Source organism: Coptis chinensis, unplaced genomic scaffold (genome assembly GCF_015680905.1).
Source record: "Coptis chinensis isolate HL-2020 unplaced genomic scaffold, ASM1568090v1 utg653_pilon_pilon, whole genome shotgun sequence".
Taxonomy (NCBI): domain Eukaryota; kingdom Viridiplantae; phylum Streptophyta; class Magnoliopsida; order Ranunculales; family Ranunculaceae; genus Coptis; species Coptis chinensis.
In genome coordinates this window covers 233,689-247,715 of record NW_028238177.1, presented here as the reverse complement: position 1 = coordinate 247,715, position 14,027 = coordinate 233,689, and the positions used below count along the sequence as shown (strand labels likewise).

General features: G+C 36.3%; 2 protein-coding genes across 2 annotated transcripts; one reads left to right on the top strand and one right to left on the bottom strand.

Moving 5' to 3' along the window:
- Nucleotides 1-3,697: 3,697 nt before the first annotated feature.
- GH9A1 (glycosyl hydrolase 9A1) lies at nt 3,698-7,389 on the top strand. The gene is given in 6 exon segments (XM_086588113.1): nt 3,698-4,209; nt 4,514-5,286; nt 6,140-6,275; nt 6,358-6,530; nt 6,613-6,637; nt 6,640-7,389. Coding segments are annotated over 6 exon segments (1,851 nt in total). The 5' UTR covers nt 3,698-3,836; the 3' UTR covers nt 7,011-7,389.
- A 392-nt stretch (nt 7,390-7,781) lies between these two features.
- LOC147472894 (NAD(P)-binding Rossmann-fold superfamily protein) lies at nt 7,782-11,010 on the bottom strand. The gene is made up of 3 exons (XM_086588114.1): nt 10,260-11,010; nt 9,123-9,472; nt 7,782-8,193 (listed from the first exon to the last, which is right to left on the bottom strand). Exons 1-3 carry the CDS (start codon nt 10,725-10,727, stop codon nt 8,031-8,033), a joined length of 981 nt encoding a protein of 326 aa, XP_086444240.1. The 5' UTR covers nt 10,728-11,010; the 3' UTR covers nt 7,782-8,030.
- Nucleotides 11,011-14,027: the final 3,017 nt, after the last annotated feature.

Sequence of the window (14,027 nt, the reverse complement as noted above, 5' to 3'; positions counted from 1 at the left end):
TACATTTCTCCAGTATTACATAGCCTAGTTCATTTACAGACATTTTATATTTCCTATTTTAATAGATATAAGTATAGGGTTCATTTTTTCTACTTAAAACTAAAACCATAAATCCATATAATATTAACACATTCAAATTTCCAATTACTCTAAAATCCCCAAATGTACCAATTCAACAATTAATTACTCAAAATAAATAAATGCTTAAATTTTTTTTTTTAAATACTCGAAAAATAGCTTTACTATCATCAACAAGTTCGACCCGATTCAACAACCACCCAACAATCAAAAATCTCAAGTCCTTAAATTTATCTTCCCACCACTACTTTTAAGAAAGAGGGGAGTTATTGAGACGAAGGGTTGGAAATGAAGAATTGGAAACGAATGTTTGTTTGTTTTTTTTAAGAGATAGAACACTTAATAGTCGAAAAAGAGAAATGGAGATGGAGAAAAGAGAGAGAATTGGAGACGAAGGGTTGGAGATGGGATTTTAGGAGACAAAGAATTGGAAACAAAAATTGAATAGAAGAAATAGTGGAGAAAAATAATGATAGATAGACAAAACCAACCAAATGACATTTTGGGCCATATACCCCACACAAAACATTAGAGATAGATAAGAACACAAAACATTAGAGATAGATCAGAAGGGACTACTAAGAATTGGTGTTTTATAAGAACCAAGATCGATTAATTTCGAAACAATGATCATTTTTTATCATGGAACGACACCCTTTAGAATTCAGATTACCAAAGCATAGCAGTATCACATTAATTGATATTACCCTTTTGTGTATACCCTTTTTTTCCAGCTATAATTTAAAAGATGATGACGGCATATTAATCAAGAATCATATATTTTTTTACATTCGGCAGCCTGTATGCCTAAAAAGGAAAAAAAAAAAGGACAATTTGATAGTAACTATTTGCCAAAATAATGGAACGTCACTTGATAAAATAGAAAATTATATACAGTGGTCAGTGGTCAGTGGTGGTCAGTGGTACTGATGCGCACTAATACTAATTTGTAATCTTTCACATGGTCCGAACCAAAAAGAAAGAAATCAACATGAAGTTGCATTTTTCAAAACTCTTAAACAGTCACATACATCAACGTTGGTGATGCTCTAGAAATCGATCCCTTCAACTTGGATTTAGACATAGGCAATCTGAAGAAAAGAAGCTCAACTTTACAATAACCAAATCAATGGTAGCACATTGTCTAGCATCACCCCTCCACCATAGGTGGCAATAGCTTCAATTGTTTTCCTCAACCCAATGCAACATTCATAAGCGCATTCATTTTATAATAGACTCAAATGCACAGCAATAATTAGACACCAAAAATATTAAAAACACAAAAATACCGCATGAACAAGTCGCTTTTTAAATATTGATATAAGTAATTATGTTTTTTTTTTTTTGTCGGTAAGCGAGATTTTTAGAAAAGTCCCCTACACCATTTTATTAGAAATAAATAAAATTAGCTTGTTACATTCTCATTCTCTCACATATTGTTTTCCCCTCGCATCATTATATAATATTTTATTTACATCTTCTGCAAATGAGCTCGGTACTAATTAGGGGTGGGAATTTGGCCCTTTTTAGAAAGGTCCCACTACACCCATTTTATTTTTGTTAAATATTTTTAATTAAAATAACATCAATTATAATTTATCACTTACACTCAAGGATACATTCCAATTCTTTAGAAAGTCCCTATAACTTATTATTCTCAATTTCTTTTTTCCACTTCCTTCTTATAAATTATATTTTTATTCACATCCAAGCCATTTAAAAAATTTTCTTCCATTAAAGTTTAAATATTACGTAATCTCAAACATTTCTCCATCACTATAAAGCCAATATTTTCATTTCTACATACAAAGAATCACTTTTAAATTAGAATAAAGATAATATTATATTTGTTTAATCTATTTTATGATATTAAACTTTAACAACTTCCCCACCTTTAACCAAAGCTGTTTATTATTTATATCTATTACTTATTCCTTTAAAATGATAATATAATTAGTGTTTCAATGTTAAATGTTTTTAAATGAGGTTTGAAAGACAAAAAAAACAAATTTTCAACTCTCTCGATTAACTTCACCATCGTTTATCCGCGATTTATTACTAATGGGGCTTTGAGTTTGCATTATACATTTTTTTAATATAAATGAGCTAGTAGTAAGAAAAAAATATATATATATATATCTTTGAACACATGAGATTTAAAGTGGTCAATCTTAATATCTGAAGAGTTTTAAATGTTTAGGGCCGGGCTAGCCCGACCCGGCCTATTGCCCACCCCTAGTACTAATTCTAGATAACTACATGTAGGAGTAATTGCTGCTAAAGCATCTGCTAGCTTATTGGTCTCTTTGAACACACGTATAATGTTAAAGTGGTCAAACTACCCCTTCATGCGTACAATGCACCTTATCATCCTCTCTGCTTGCCACATATGTTGACACCTGTTGGACAAGTAATCTATCACCGTCGAAGAATCAGTTTGTGCCTAGAGTCTTTGTATCCCATGTCTCACTGCCATTTTCATCCCCTGTTCTAAAACTTCAAGTTCAATTAAATCAATTGTGGTTTTGGTTGCTTTCCCATGACTAGTTGCTAAAACCTCTTCGTTATTATCTCTTATAATTGCTGGTCACACACCCATCATCCCTTTCAAAGAACCATCAATATTAAGGTTGTGCGTATTCAGTTTCGCCTTCTGCCATTTACACCAAATCTGCTTCATTTGCTTTATCTTTACCCCGATATATCAGCTTTGAGTAAATATGTCAGTTTATGGCCCTCGCGTCATCTTGATTTCCACCGCCATCAGTTTTATCCTCACATCTTCAATCACTGATCGGTATATCTGCTACACATTCACATGCTTGTTATAAAAAATTATGTCATTCCTTGCCTTCCACATCCAATAATTAAACTCATTTCACACAAGTCTAATCACATCTTGTTTAATCCATTTCCCCTTTGCAATATAAGTAATTATGTCATTTAATAATAAATTAAATAAAACTATATATTTAAGATTGTAAACTATATTTTTATATTATTTATAACATTAAATATTACATATTACACTAATAAATAAAATTTTGTAATATATAAATAAATATTTTGAGTTTTTATATTATTTATTTTAATAATTTTTTAGGTTAAACATACAATAATATTCAGTTCAGGTTCTGATCCGGTTTTTGGTTAAAAACCCAATTTAGTTCCGGTTCTATATGGTCCGGTTTTTTTTAGCCCTCATTTTTACACCCTTGGCGCTTGTGAAGGTTTTCCACAAAAAAGCTTTAAAAAAACGAAAAAATAATAGGCGTCAGTTGAATTGAGTACATCACTCACTGTCGGTGCGCCAACTGTGAAAAGGAATCAGCACCACACAACGCACCACTTCACCAAACGCAAAACACTAATTAATCAATTAAATAGTTGCACCTCCTAAAATAAGAACGATTAACTAATGTGAAGCAAAGAAATGAACTCAGCTGGAGTTGGTAAAGTTATAATTTATCCCACCAGCTGCTATTAAATGCATTTTTGTCTTCCTTATTACTTATTATACATTGTTAGTAGTAGTAATAATAATAATAATAAAATATATAAAGCTACTTGAGATCCAGCTGCCAGTTCTGTTTCTATTTGCATTATTAACAACCAGCACCACCACAGATTGCTTGCTTCAGATCTGGTCTTTCTTTCTTCTTTTTCAAAAAGCGGAAGAAGAAGAAGAAGAAAGTGTAGATTGAGTTTTTGATATCACACCAAATTGGAGTGCAAGAAGAAGAAGAAGAGCAGCTGCCATGTACGGACGCGACCCTTGGGGAGGCCCATTGGAGATCAACGCGGCGGACTCTGCCACCGACGATGACCGGAGCCGCAATCTGCAGGATTTCGACAGGGCCGCACTATCTCGGCCTCTGGATGAGACTCAGCAGAGCTGGCTTCTGGGGCCCATGGAGCAGAAGAAGAAGAAGTATGTGGATCTCGGGTGCGTTGTAGTCAGCCGCAAGATCTTTGTCTGGACCGTCGGCACCCTCCTCGCAGCTGGATTCATTGCTGGCTTCATCACCCTCATCGTTAAGACTGTGCCTCGCCATCACCACTCCCACCCTCCCCCGGACAACTACACTCTCGCTCTCCACAAGGCCCTCATGTTCTTCAATGCCCAGAAATGTAACTACTCAGATCTTCCATATCATTAGTTACTTCTTGTTTAGCTCGATTCTTACTTGCTGCACCATTCTCCCGAGCTCTCAGATAGATTAACACATCCATACTGCTTACGTTTCTACTATAATGGATGGATAAACTCATTTTCAGTGTCACTTACTACTATGCATAATCCCATTTTACTTTCACTCTCTCACTCTTTACACTCCACTGCAATTATGGATTATAATTTCTTTCCATTCGCTGTCATGGTTACTTGCTATTTCTTTAGCACTAATGGATGGATACTTTTGTTTCCTCTTTGCAGCTGGCCCTCTCCCTAAGCATAATAACGTCTCCTGGAGGGGTAACTCCGGTATGAAAGATGGCATATCTGATCCAGCTGTCCGTCAGAATCTGGTGGGTGGCTTCTACGATGCAGGCGACGCTATTAAATTCAATTTCCCTGCTTCTTTTGCCATGACCATGCTCAGTTGGAGTGTCATAGAGTACAGCGCCAAATACGAAGCTGCCGGTGAGCTCAACCACATCAAAGAAACTATCAAGTGGGGGACCGATTACCTTCTTAAGACCTTCAACTCGTCTGCGGACAAAATTGACAGGATCTATGCCCAAGTTGGCGCTGGTGACACTTCTGGAGGGTCAACCACTCCAAATGACCATTATTGCTGGGAGCGACCTGAAGACATTGATTACCAGCGCCCTGTTTATGTATGCCACAGTTGTTCCGATCTCGCTGCTGAAATGGCTGCTGCTTTGGCCGCTGCTTCTATAGTGTTCAAAGACAGCAAAACTTACTCTCAGAAGCTAGTCCATGGTGCCAAGACCGTCTTTCAGTTTTCAAGGGACCAACGTAGTAGGTACACTGGTAGTAGCTCCGACCCCCCTTCTCATTTTTACAACTCAACAGGTTACTGGGACGAGTTTGTGTGGGGTGGAGCGTGGTTGTATTATGCCACCGGAAATGTTACTTATCTTGACTTGGCTACGAATAGGAAAATGGCTAGACATGCTGGTGCATTTTGGGGTGGCCCGGATTATGGTGTCCTGAGCTGGGATAACAAACTTGCTGGTACCCAAGTAAGTAAATATGCTCACTTTTCCTTATCCTATGTTTCTTATTTTGGAATTTCGGTTGTATTATGATAGTGCGTAATAGTAGCATCATCCTGCTGAGCACATTGTTCACTTGACTCTTAACAAAGGAGGATCACGCTTCGCAAACTTTTACAGTCACACAAGTTGACAAGAGCTGTAGTTTTATTAGTTTTTCATAGTCTGTCCATGTGCTGGATAAGGTCAATTGTTTCAATTATATATGTAATTGTTTTCCTGGTGGTTTAACATGTTTGTCTCTTTATGTCAATGAATAACACCTTTGCTGCTTAGTTTTTGAAGACCCAAACTCATCCTGGAATGAATGTTCCTACAGTTACTCTGAGACTCTGAGTTCTGATTTCAGGAAGAAGTATATTACTGCAAAAGAAATTAAATCCTACAGTGTTGATAACTTTGAGTTAGGTACATTGTTCCCAATTGTCTCAAATATTGGCTAGTTTGATCCAATTAGCTGAATAAACTTTATTCTTTTAATCAACGTGAATTCTGAATTGATTGACCAGTTTAGAGTTTAGCATAAAACACAATGATAATAAATGAGTTCAGACAACACAAAAGGTTTCAATGCATGTCAAAAGCTGTCTAGAAAGATCAAAGCTATGATCCTCGTTGAATCTACAGAAACATCAAAGCATAAATTCTCAATATTTTGAGGGTATTAATATAGTAACTTGAAAAGATTTAGGACTCATTATCATTATGTTCATTTAATTCGAGGTCAAAAGTTCCAAATCTCATTACTGAATGATCAAATTGTGGTGTCTGAATCTCATGAGGGCTCCTATATATTGTTGATGTGGTATTGGTCTTTCAGGTACTTTTGAGTAGATTGAGACTGTTTTTGAGTCCTGGATATCCATATGAGGATATGCTGAGCACGTTTCACAACCAGACAAGCATAATCATGTGTTCCTACTTACCTGTTTTCACAAGTTTCAATAGAACTAAAGGTTTGTCAATATCTGTTTTATTTTCCCATATTGTTGGTATTGTCTAATGTCTTACCTCATGTTTACTGTTAAATTGTTGCAGGTGGTTTAATACAACTAAACCATGGAAGGCCGCAGCCCCTTCAGTATGTTGTCAATGCTGCCTTTCTAGCTACACTATACAGTGATTATCTTGAAGCTGCGGATACACCAGGATGGTATTGTGGACCCAATTTTTACTCAATAGAAGTGCTACGGGAATTTGCCAAGACCCAGGTGTGTAACCCCCCCTCCCTTTCATTTCAAACCCACTTTATTAGGTGATCTCTGATGAGCTATGTTATTTGGATTTTGGCAGATCAATTATATCCTTGGTGAGAATCCTCGAAAATGAGTTATGTTGTAGGTTTTGGTAATCTTTATCCAAAGCACGTTCATCATAGGGGAGCATCGATACCAAATAACAGGGTTAGATATAATTGTAAAGGAGGATGGAAGTGGAGAGATAGTCCAAAGCCTAATCCCAACATAGTTGTTGGAGCCATGGTTGCAGGCCCGGACAAGAATGATGGATTTCGTGATGTACGTACTAACTACAACTACACTGAGCCCACGCTTGCAGGCAATGCAGGTCTGGTGGCTGCACTTGTGGCTTTGTCAGGTGACCGAACTGGGATTGATAAAAATACCATATTCTCTGCAGTTCCACCCATGTTTCCAACTCCCCCACCACCTCCTGCTCCATGGAAACCTTGATAGAGTGAGACCAGGTTTTATGGCAGTGCTGAAATTGATTCTATTATGGATATTATAGATGACCAAGAGGCTAAGGAGCTACATAGTAGAAGAAAAATATATGCAATGTCTCCATGGAGGTGCTTATAACACCATTTTTTAAGCATTGCAACTAGCTGTCTTGAGCTGGATGAATCACTGTCGGATTTGTGGGGTTTTACCTTCGAATGGATGTCTCTACTAAGCATACTTCATATTTGTTTGTAATAATAGTAACAATATATGTGTAAAGGCGTTTTCCATTTGAAACAGGAATGCCAATGTATGTATATTCATGTACGACTGGAATTTAACGTGAAACTTGCACGTCAATTAAAATCTTTGAGTAGTTAAACATGAAGATATTAGATCCACACGTAACTGCATCATTTGGAAGAATATTGCCGTGATTGTGCTCACGATATTGATAGCCATACCAGTGAACTGGAGGAGATTTATGGGCGCATTTAACACCCGTATTGGACAAAGAAAAAAAAAAAAAAAACGCAATGCAAAGCCTGCATTCACTCAGGCGAGTTAGCTTTACTGCCGAGAAAACGAGGCTTGTCACATGGCAGCACTTGTTTTAAGGCTCGCGTAATACCACTCAAAATATCCAAAACTCCCCTGAAGTCCCCCAAAACCACTTCCACAAGTCGTTTTTAGGGTCACCTGTTTTACAATTGAATAACTAAAATTATCCAACATCCTTCCTTCATCATTCAAAAGCAGGGCAGGACAAACAAACAAGCAGGGACGGACAGACAGAACTTTATTTATCAAAACAACATTTAGATTACATCCGTACAAACCACATTACTACAAAAAAAAGCAACTGCGACAATAAAAACAGTACATACATGTCACTGACCAAGACAAAAAAATGATGGTTTTAATATGGTGGTAGTAATATTTTTGCAATTGCAACTGATTCTTGATATGAAAAGGAAGGTAAGTGACTCAGGCTTATAGAAAGAGTTAAACGGAAGGCCCGGGATGGATCTAAGATAGTAGCTTTCCATTATCCACTAAACCTTTTTCTTTGAGGCTTACCACTGCTTCTTGAATGGCATCTTCGATTGGTGTAAAGACCATACCCAACTCAATCAGTCTCTTAGCGGCATCTTTGCACCCCATCAAACCCGGTTGTGTTTCGTCATTGAACCTTTTAGCCAATACACAATTAAACAAATAAGAAAGAGGACAATCAGTAAATATCAAGACTAACTTTGATAAGAAAGCCCTTCAGAAAGCCTGCCTCGCGGAGACAATATAAGACAGGTTAAAAAGCAAATCATTATTTTTTTTAAATTGGCCATATATATTCAGATATGCAACATATCATAATATATTAGACGTCAGGCTCGAGTCCCGTTTGCCTAATAAAAAGAGTAATGACTAAAAAAGACGGCAATAATGATGTTCCTCAGTTGGATGTGTATGGTTTCGTTATGTATGATGAGAAGGTTCACTTTTAGGGGATTTGCATAAGTAAAATTAGTAAGTTGACTTAGTAGTTTCCCTTACTGAGTTTAGGTAGATTTAGAAGTTTAGGTTTTTTGGTTATCAAGTATGACTTATCTATATAAAGAGGCTATTGTAACTTGATTCGATGATTCAATTATTCAATATCAAATCAGTTGATCAATTATCTCAAAACCTATTTTTCTTTCTTCAAAACTTCAATCTTTTCAATCTTTCTTGTTCGTCTAACTCCTAAATCTCTTCCATTCTTTTATTCTATCAAGGATTTCCGTATCCTTTCTTCCAAATCTCTACCTTGTTCCCCATCAATTGGAATCAGAGCCATCTCTTTCTAAATTTCAATCTAAAAAGCGATTCACCACCGCCCCACCACCACCACCACCACCGCAAACCCTAGCGCTTTCGCAAACCACTTCATTACCACCATTTTTTTTTCAACCATTACCGCAAAGGAACAATGAGATACTTTTCGGGATGAAAATGCTAATATCAATGGTAGTTGGGCAAGTTTTTGAACAAAAAGTAAAATAGATTAAAGAATTTTGAAATAAGTTTTCCAAGAGGCATAGCAACTAGTGGTAACAACATGGGATTGCAACAGTAGCATACCTGTGAACTGGAAATTTTGGGTAAAGCTTGGAGACAATATGGGCAAAGTCACGGAACTGGTAGATGCCATTGGTGCAGAGATACCTCCCTGAAGCTGATGGAGTCTCAAAGAGAAGCACTTGGGCGTTAGCTACATCCTTCACATGCACTGCCCCAAGCCAATGATACTCCTGTGTGTCCTTGGATCCCTGTAATACCTGTTGCAAGACTGCACAACTGGCATTGAGAGAAGGCTGAAGAAGACGGCCCAAACATGTGGATGGATGGATTGCCACTATGTCCATTCCATTCTCTTCTGCATACTCCCAAGCAGCTTTCTCAGCCAATGTTTTTGACACTGGATACCATTTCTGTTACAACAAATAGAATCACTCAGCTGTAATAGGTCCTCTCTTTTTTTTAGTGTAAGTTCAATGGTTGCAAACATTTCTGTATGTACATTAGAAGGCAGATAAAACTTACACAGTAAGTCAAGTTTTCTTTGTTTATTTACCGAACTTTTAGTCCTCGTGTTCAAAGCACAATAGTAGGATTATATCCTTAATGTGACCTAAGGAACTTGATTATGGACAGAACACTTATTAGCAGTGTCTTACTCCTTAAAAACTTAGTTTGTGCAGGCCGAGACAAATATAGGCAACAGTACACGTTTGAGAATTAAGTCAACCCACCATGACACCCTCTTTAGTGTTTGGGCCACTATCATCCCAAATATAATCAAGGAACACAGTTGACAGAGAAAAGGTATTATTTAAAAAACTACAAGAGTGAATTCGAACCACCCAAGAGCAAACCCCTTTGAGTTTGAACTTTGATTTTTCTTTGGCTTGATTGTAAAGCCTATCACAAGGTCAGATATAACCTGTGTTTGTCTCTTGCCAAACTAAAAGAACCAACTGATAATTCTAATATAGAGAATTTAATCTAGTTACAAGGCCTAAAACTAACCATAAATATTAGTACACTACCAAATGTGTAACTCAAGTCCAAAGCAATAAAAAATAATGATAATAATAATAAGAGGTAGAAGAAATAATTGAGCTCTAAAATAATCAAAAGCATCCAACTCCTCAGCTCCAAAGCAATATAAATTAACAAAAAAGACAGGAAAAGGTTTGGTTGCTAAGCAAGAGATACCTGGCGAGATTGGCAGTAGTGGAGATCGGTCCAGGAGGTCTCGTCGAAGGGAATGGTGTTGGGCCAAGCTGGATTGGGGACCATGGCAGAAATGGAGGAGGTCAGCACCACCCTCCTCACCTTCCTGGATGCCTCCAGAACGTTGAGAGTGCCCTGCACCGCCGGGACCACCAGCTCGGATTGTGGGTCCTTGGGGTCCTCCAAGTTGCAGGGTGAAGCCACGTGGAACACCCCGTGGCACCCTTGGACAGCCCTGGAGACGGCATCCACGTCTAGGATGTCGGCCTCGAATATGTGGAGTCGTCCGGGATAGGTGGAGCCCATGGAGCGTAGGTGGGAGGTGGGAGAGCCAGGATAGACGGAGGCATGAACGGTGTAGTAACCCTTTTCCAGAAGAGTCAGGGCCAGCCACGAACCGATGAACCCGTTGGCTCCCGTTACACACACCACCTGCTCCTTCTCACTCATAATTTGTTCCCTTTCGTCTTGCTCTAGAGTCTGGAATATGTTTTTTATTTCCCGATGGATTTTCTTTGTATGTAACTGGGTACCCAAAAGCCCACCTTATCCCTTTTCCTCTGAGCTAAAGCCCAACCACTGTTTATTAATTCTATCAATACAGAATAAAAAAACATGCCCACTCTAGCTTGAAATCATCATAGGAGAGATGCCAACAGAAGAATAGATCACCGATATAGATCTAGTTATTTATGACGAATAGAAAAATCCCATAGAAAAAATAATCGACTTTAATTTTAATTTTGATTTAAATGGCCAATGATATCCGGGTTCAAGCTAAATTTGAAAAAAAACTGTAAGTCCAAGTCCAATGGGGTGCTACATGGGTACTGGCCATATAGCACCCAAACACCGAATGACCATTGGAATGGGGCTGCTAGATCGAAGGCTCTTAAAAATTGTACCGTCCATATCCATTTATCACATCAAAACTAAAAATCTCATTGGAATGAAATTTAAAGTTTTGGCATGGCAAATATGGCTGGCAAGATAACAAGGCTAAAAATCCTATGTGGCACCCTTCTGCTAGCCCTCCATTGGACTTGCACTAACGATGATTGAACTTTGAGATAATATATTTTGTAGCCGGTTCCCAAAATTCCAATGGTCTAACCACCATTCCTTAGATATATATTATAGCTATACTCTCTTGGCTCAATTTTTTTGGAGCATGTGCAGAGTCTCCAATTATTTTAAAACACTATTGCTAATTACCAAAAAAAACGGAAGCCCAAATTAGAAGGTGTACTATTTAGGCTTATTTTAATAGTTTTTCAATATATAACCACGTAAAAGTACTTGCTACTGTTTCCATTCATCGTGCTTAATTGCTTATCATATCAAAGCTCATAAACCACAAAGAAAGAACACAATTGCATCACAAATACAAGGCTATTTTTTTTGGTTAAAGGTTGTTGGTGTAAGCATATTGACCATGTAGATATTGTGACTTCTAAATTATTGATCCGACCTCAAATATACGTTTTTATCCGCTTATAATATTTAATTTCAGTTATATTATATAATCAATAATGTAGGAAATTTATGTTATTATTGCTTTTTCAGGTTATAAGTCTATTTCGGATGAAATATCTTAAATGAGGAATTCTAGTGCCAAAAGGAGCTTAAATAAAACATCTTACTAAGACTAAAACTTATTAGAAAATAAACCAAAAAATCAACGGTCAAAGTTAACAATCAACGGTAAAAAACAACTCAATGACCGAGGACCAAAGACCAAAGACCAATGATTAATTCTCAAAGGCCTAGAAGACTTGTCCTCAACTCAAAAATCCACAATATTAATTCATTTGATCTTATTTAGTATTTGTATTTGAAAGTAATATATAAAACATAAAGTAAAAGCAAAAACAAAGTGATGTGTTGTCCCAAAAATGATAGAAAATGGACAAATATGTAATCATGTAAAAGTTCTATATAAAAAGGAAAAATATAGAGAGAAAAAGATATGATTAACTAGATAAAGTAGGAGTAGGAGTAGGAGTAGAGCTAGGTTAGATAATTTTTAGTTTTTAGTTTTATTTGTTTTATCTTATTTTCCATTGTTATCATTTCAAGTTTTAAATTTTATTAAATACAAAGTTCTTTTATTTATTTCAACCTTGTTTCAATCATTAGTTATTTACTGCCCAACTTGTTTTCCATCATATTTTCTTTACATAAACATGTTCTAATCATTTGCAATCCGTCAAATGATTATAACTTGTTCTTAAGTATTTTCTCATTCCATACAACCATTCCAATCATGTTTTGATCGATCATTAGCCTTTCATATAAACCATTCAAAACATGTTTTAAATCATTAGATTAATCTTTCAAACATCATTCAACATGTTTTCATTTAGCTAACCATTATACAAAGTTAAACCACAAAAAGATATATTCACACCCTAATATTTCATAAGAATAACCATCTCTCTAGTTCATTAGGAAATCATTGGCGAACTTCAAAACCACTATAAACTACAAAAGATCAATTAGCACTGAGTATAGTAATATGAATCTTTGATCAATCAAATACCACTCCAACAATTGAAAATAATGTTAATGCCAATGGAGATGAATTGAGAGATTGAAATTGAGAGTGAGCAATCTAACTAACTAATTGAAATATGGAAACAAGAAACAAGGGGTGTTTGATTTTGTTAAAATAAGTCCATTTTATATGTTACAACAACCAAAAAACGTTAGATAGATTTATCAACAAACATCGATAATCAAATACTAGATCCCCGACATCCGAAATTTAAGAACACTTGATATAAGTCAACTACAACTAAATTTGATATATATTTTAAATATAGCTTGCCCAATTTTTTGACATCTTTTTGTATAAGAAGTGTATGCAAGCCAGTTGTGGATGTGAATCTCCAATGCATGACTACTTTCAATTGGTCTTTGAACATAGTAGGTATGATTTTGTTGTTATATTAGCATGATAGTAGAGTTTGTGGGTTGTGAGAAAAGCCACCATCTGCTAGACATATTATAATTTTTTTTTGTTGGTAAAAATATATTAAAACTTCTTTGATCTGTTACAATTGGCATCTTACCGATTACATTGCAAAACATTGGGAAGTCATCAACCATAAAATTGCTCAAAATAAGTTAAAACAACAAAACAATGAAATAAAGGAAAATGAACAAAGACTAAAGCAACCGTCAAACAACTAAGCTTCAACAATTGTTCTTGAAGCTTAAAGCCATCAAACAACTTCAAGCAACCATAATCGTGTATTCCAACGCCAATACGAACATATATACGGATTTAATATTGTGAGTTCGTACGTGATTTCTTGCATCCTCTTATAAATTTTATTTCTTCTTTCCTACAAGGAATAAACCTCAAAGAATAATTAATCGGAAATCGGAAACTTGATGCAAATGTAAGCCATATCGTCTAGCTAAAAACCCGAGAGCTTTGTCTCAAACAGCCCGTGCAGACCGCTTGAGTGTACACTCAAACGACAAGCTTAAAGAAAAAACCCAAGAGCTTTGTCTCAAACGATTTGTTCAGACCATTTGAATCTACATAAAAATGAGACCGTTTGATGAGAAATGACATAGCAAGACCATTTGAGTGTATACTCAATGGACCTTGTAAGGTCGATTGGAAGTTCATCACAACGGTATAGTGAAGTCATTTGGGTCTCATTAAACTTGTGATTTTAAGGACTTGAATTTAAAGGGTTTTTAGGGTTATGCATGGTTTTAGCCCTTTAGGAAAGA

What these genes read in the sequence shown, in the direction of transcription:
- LOC147472894 (XM_086588114.1), bottom strand. Translation starts at nt 10,727, where the DNA reads ATGAGTGAGAAGGAGCAGGTGGTGTGTGTAACGGGAGCCAACGGGTTC. An exon ending in ACTACTGCCAATCTCGCCAG is followed by an intron (nt 9,473 to 10,259) that starts GTATCTCTTGCT and finishes TTGTTGTAACAG; the next exon opens with AAATGGTATCCAGTGTCAAA. An exon ending in CCAAAATTTCCAGTTCACAG is followed by an intron (nt 8,194 to 9,122) that starts GTATGCTACTGT and finishes ATTGGCTAAAAG; the next exon opens with GTTCAATGACGAAACACAAC.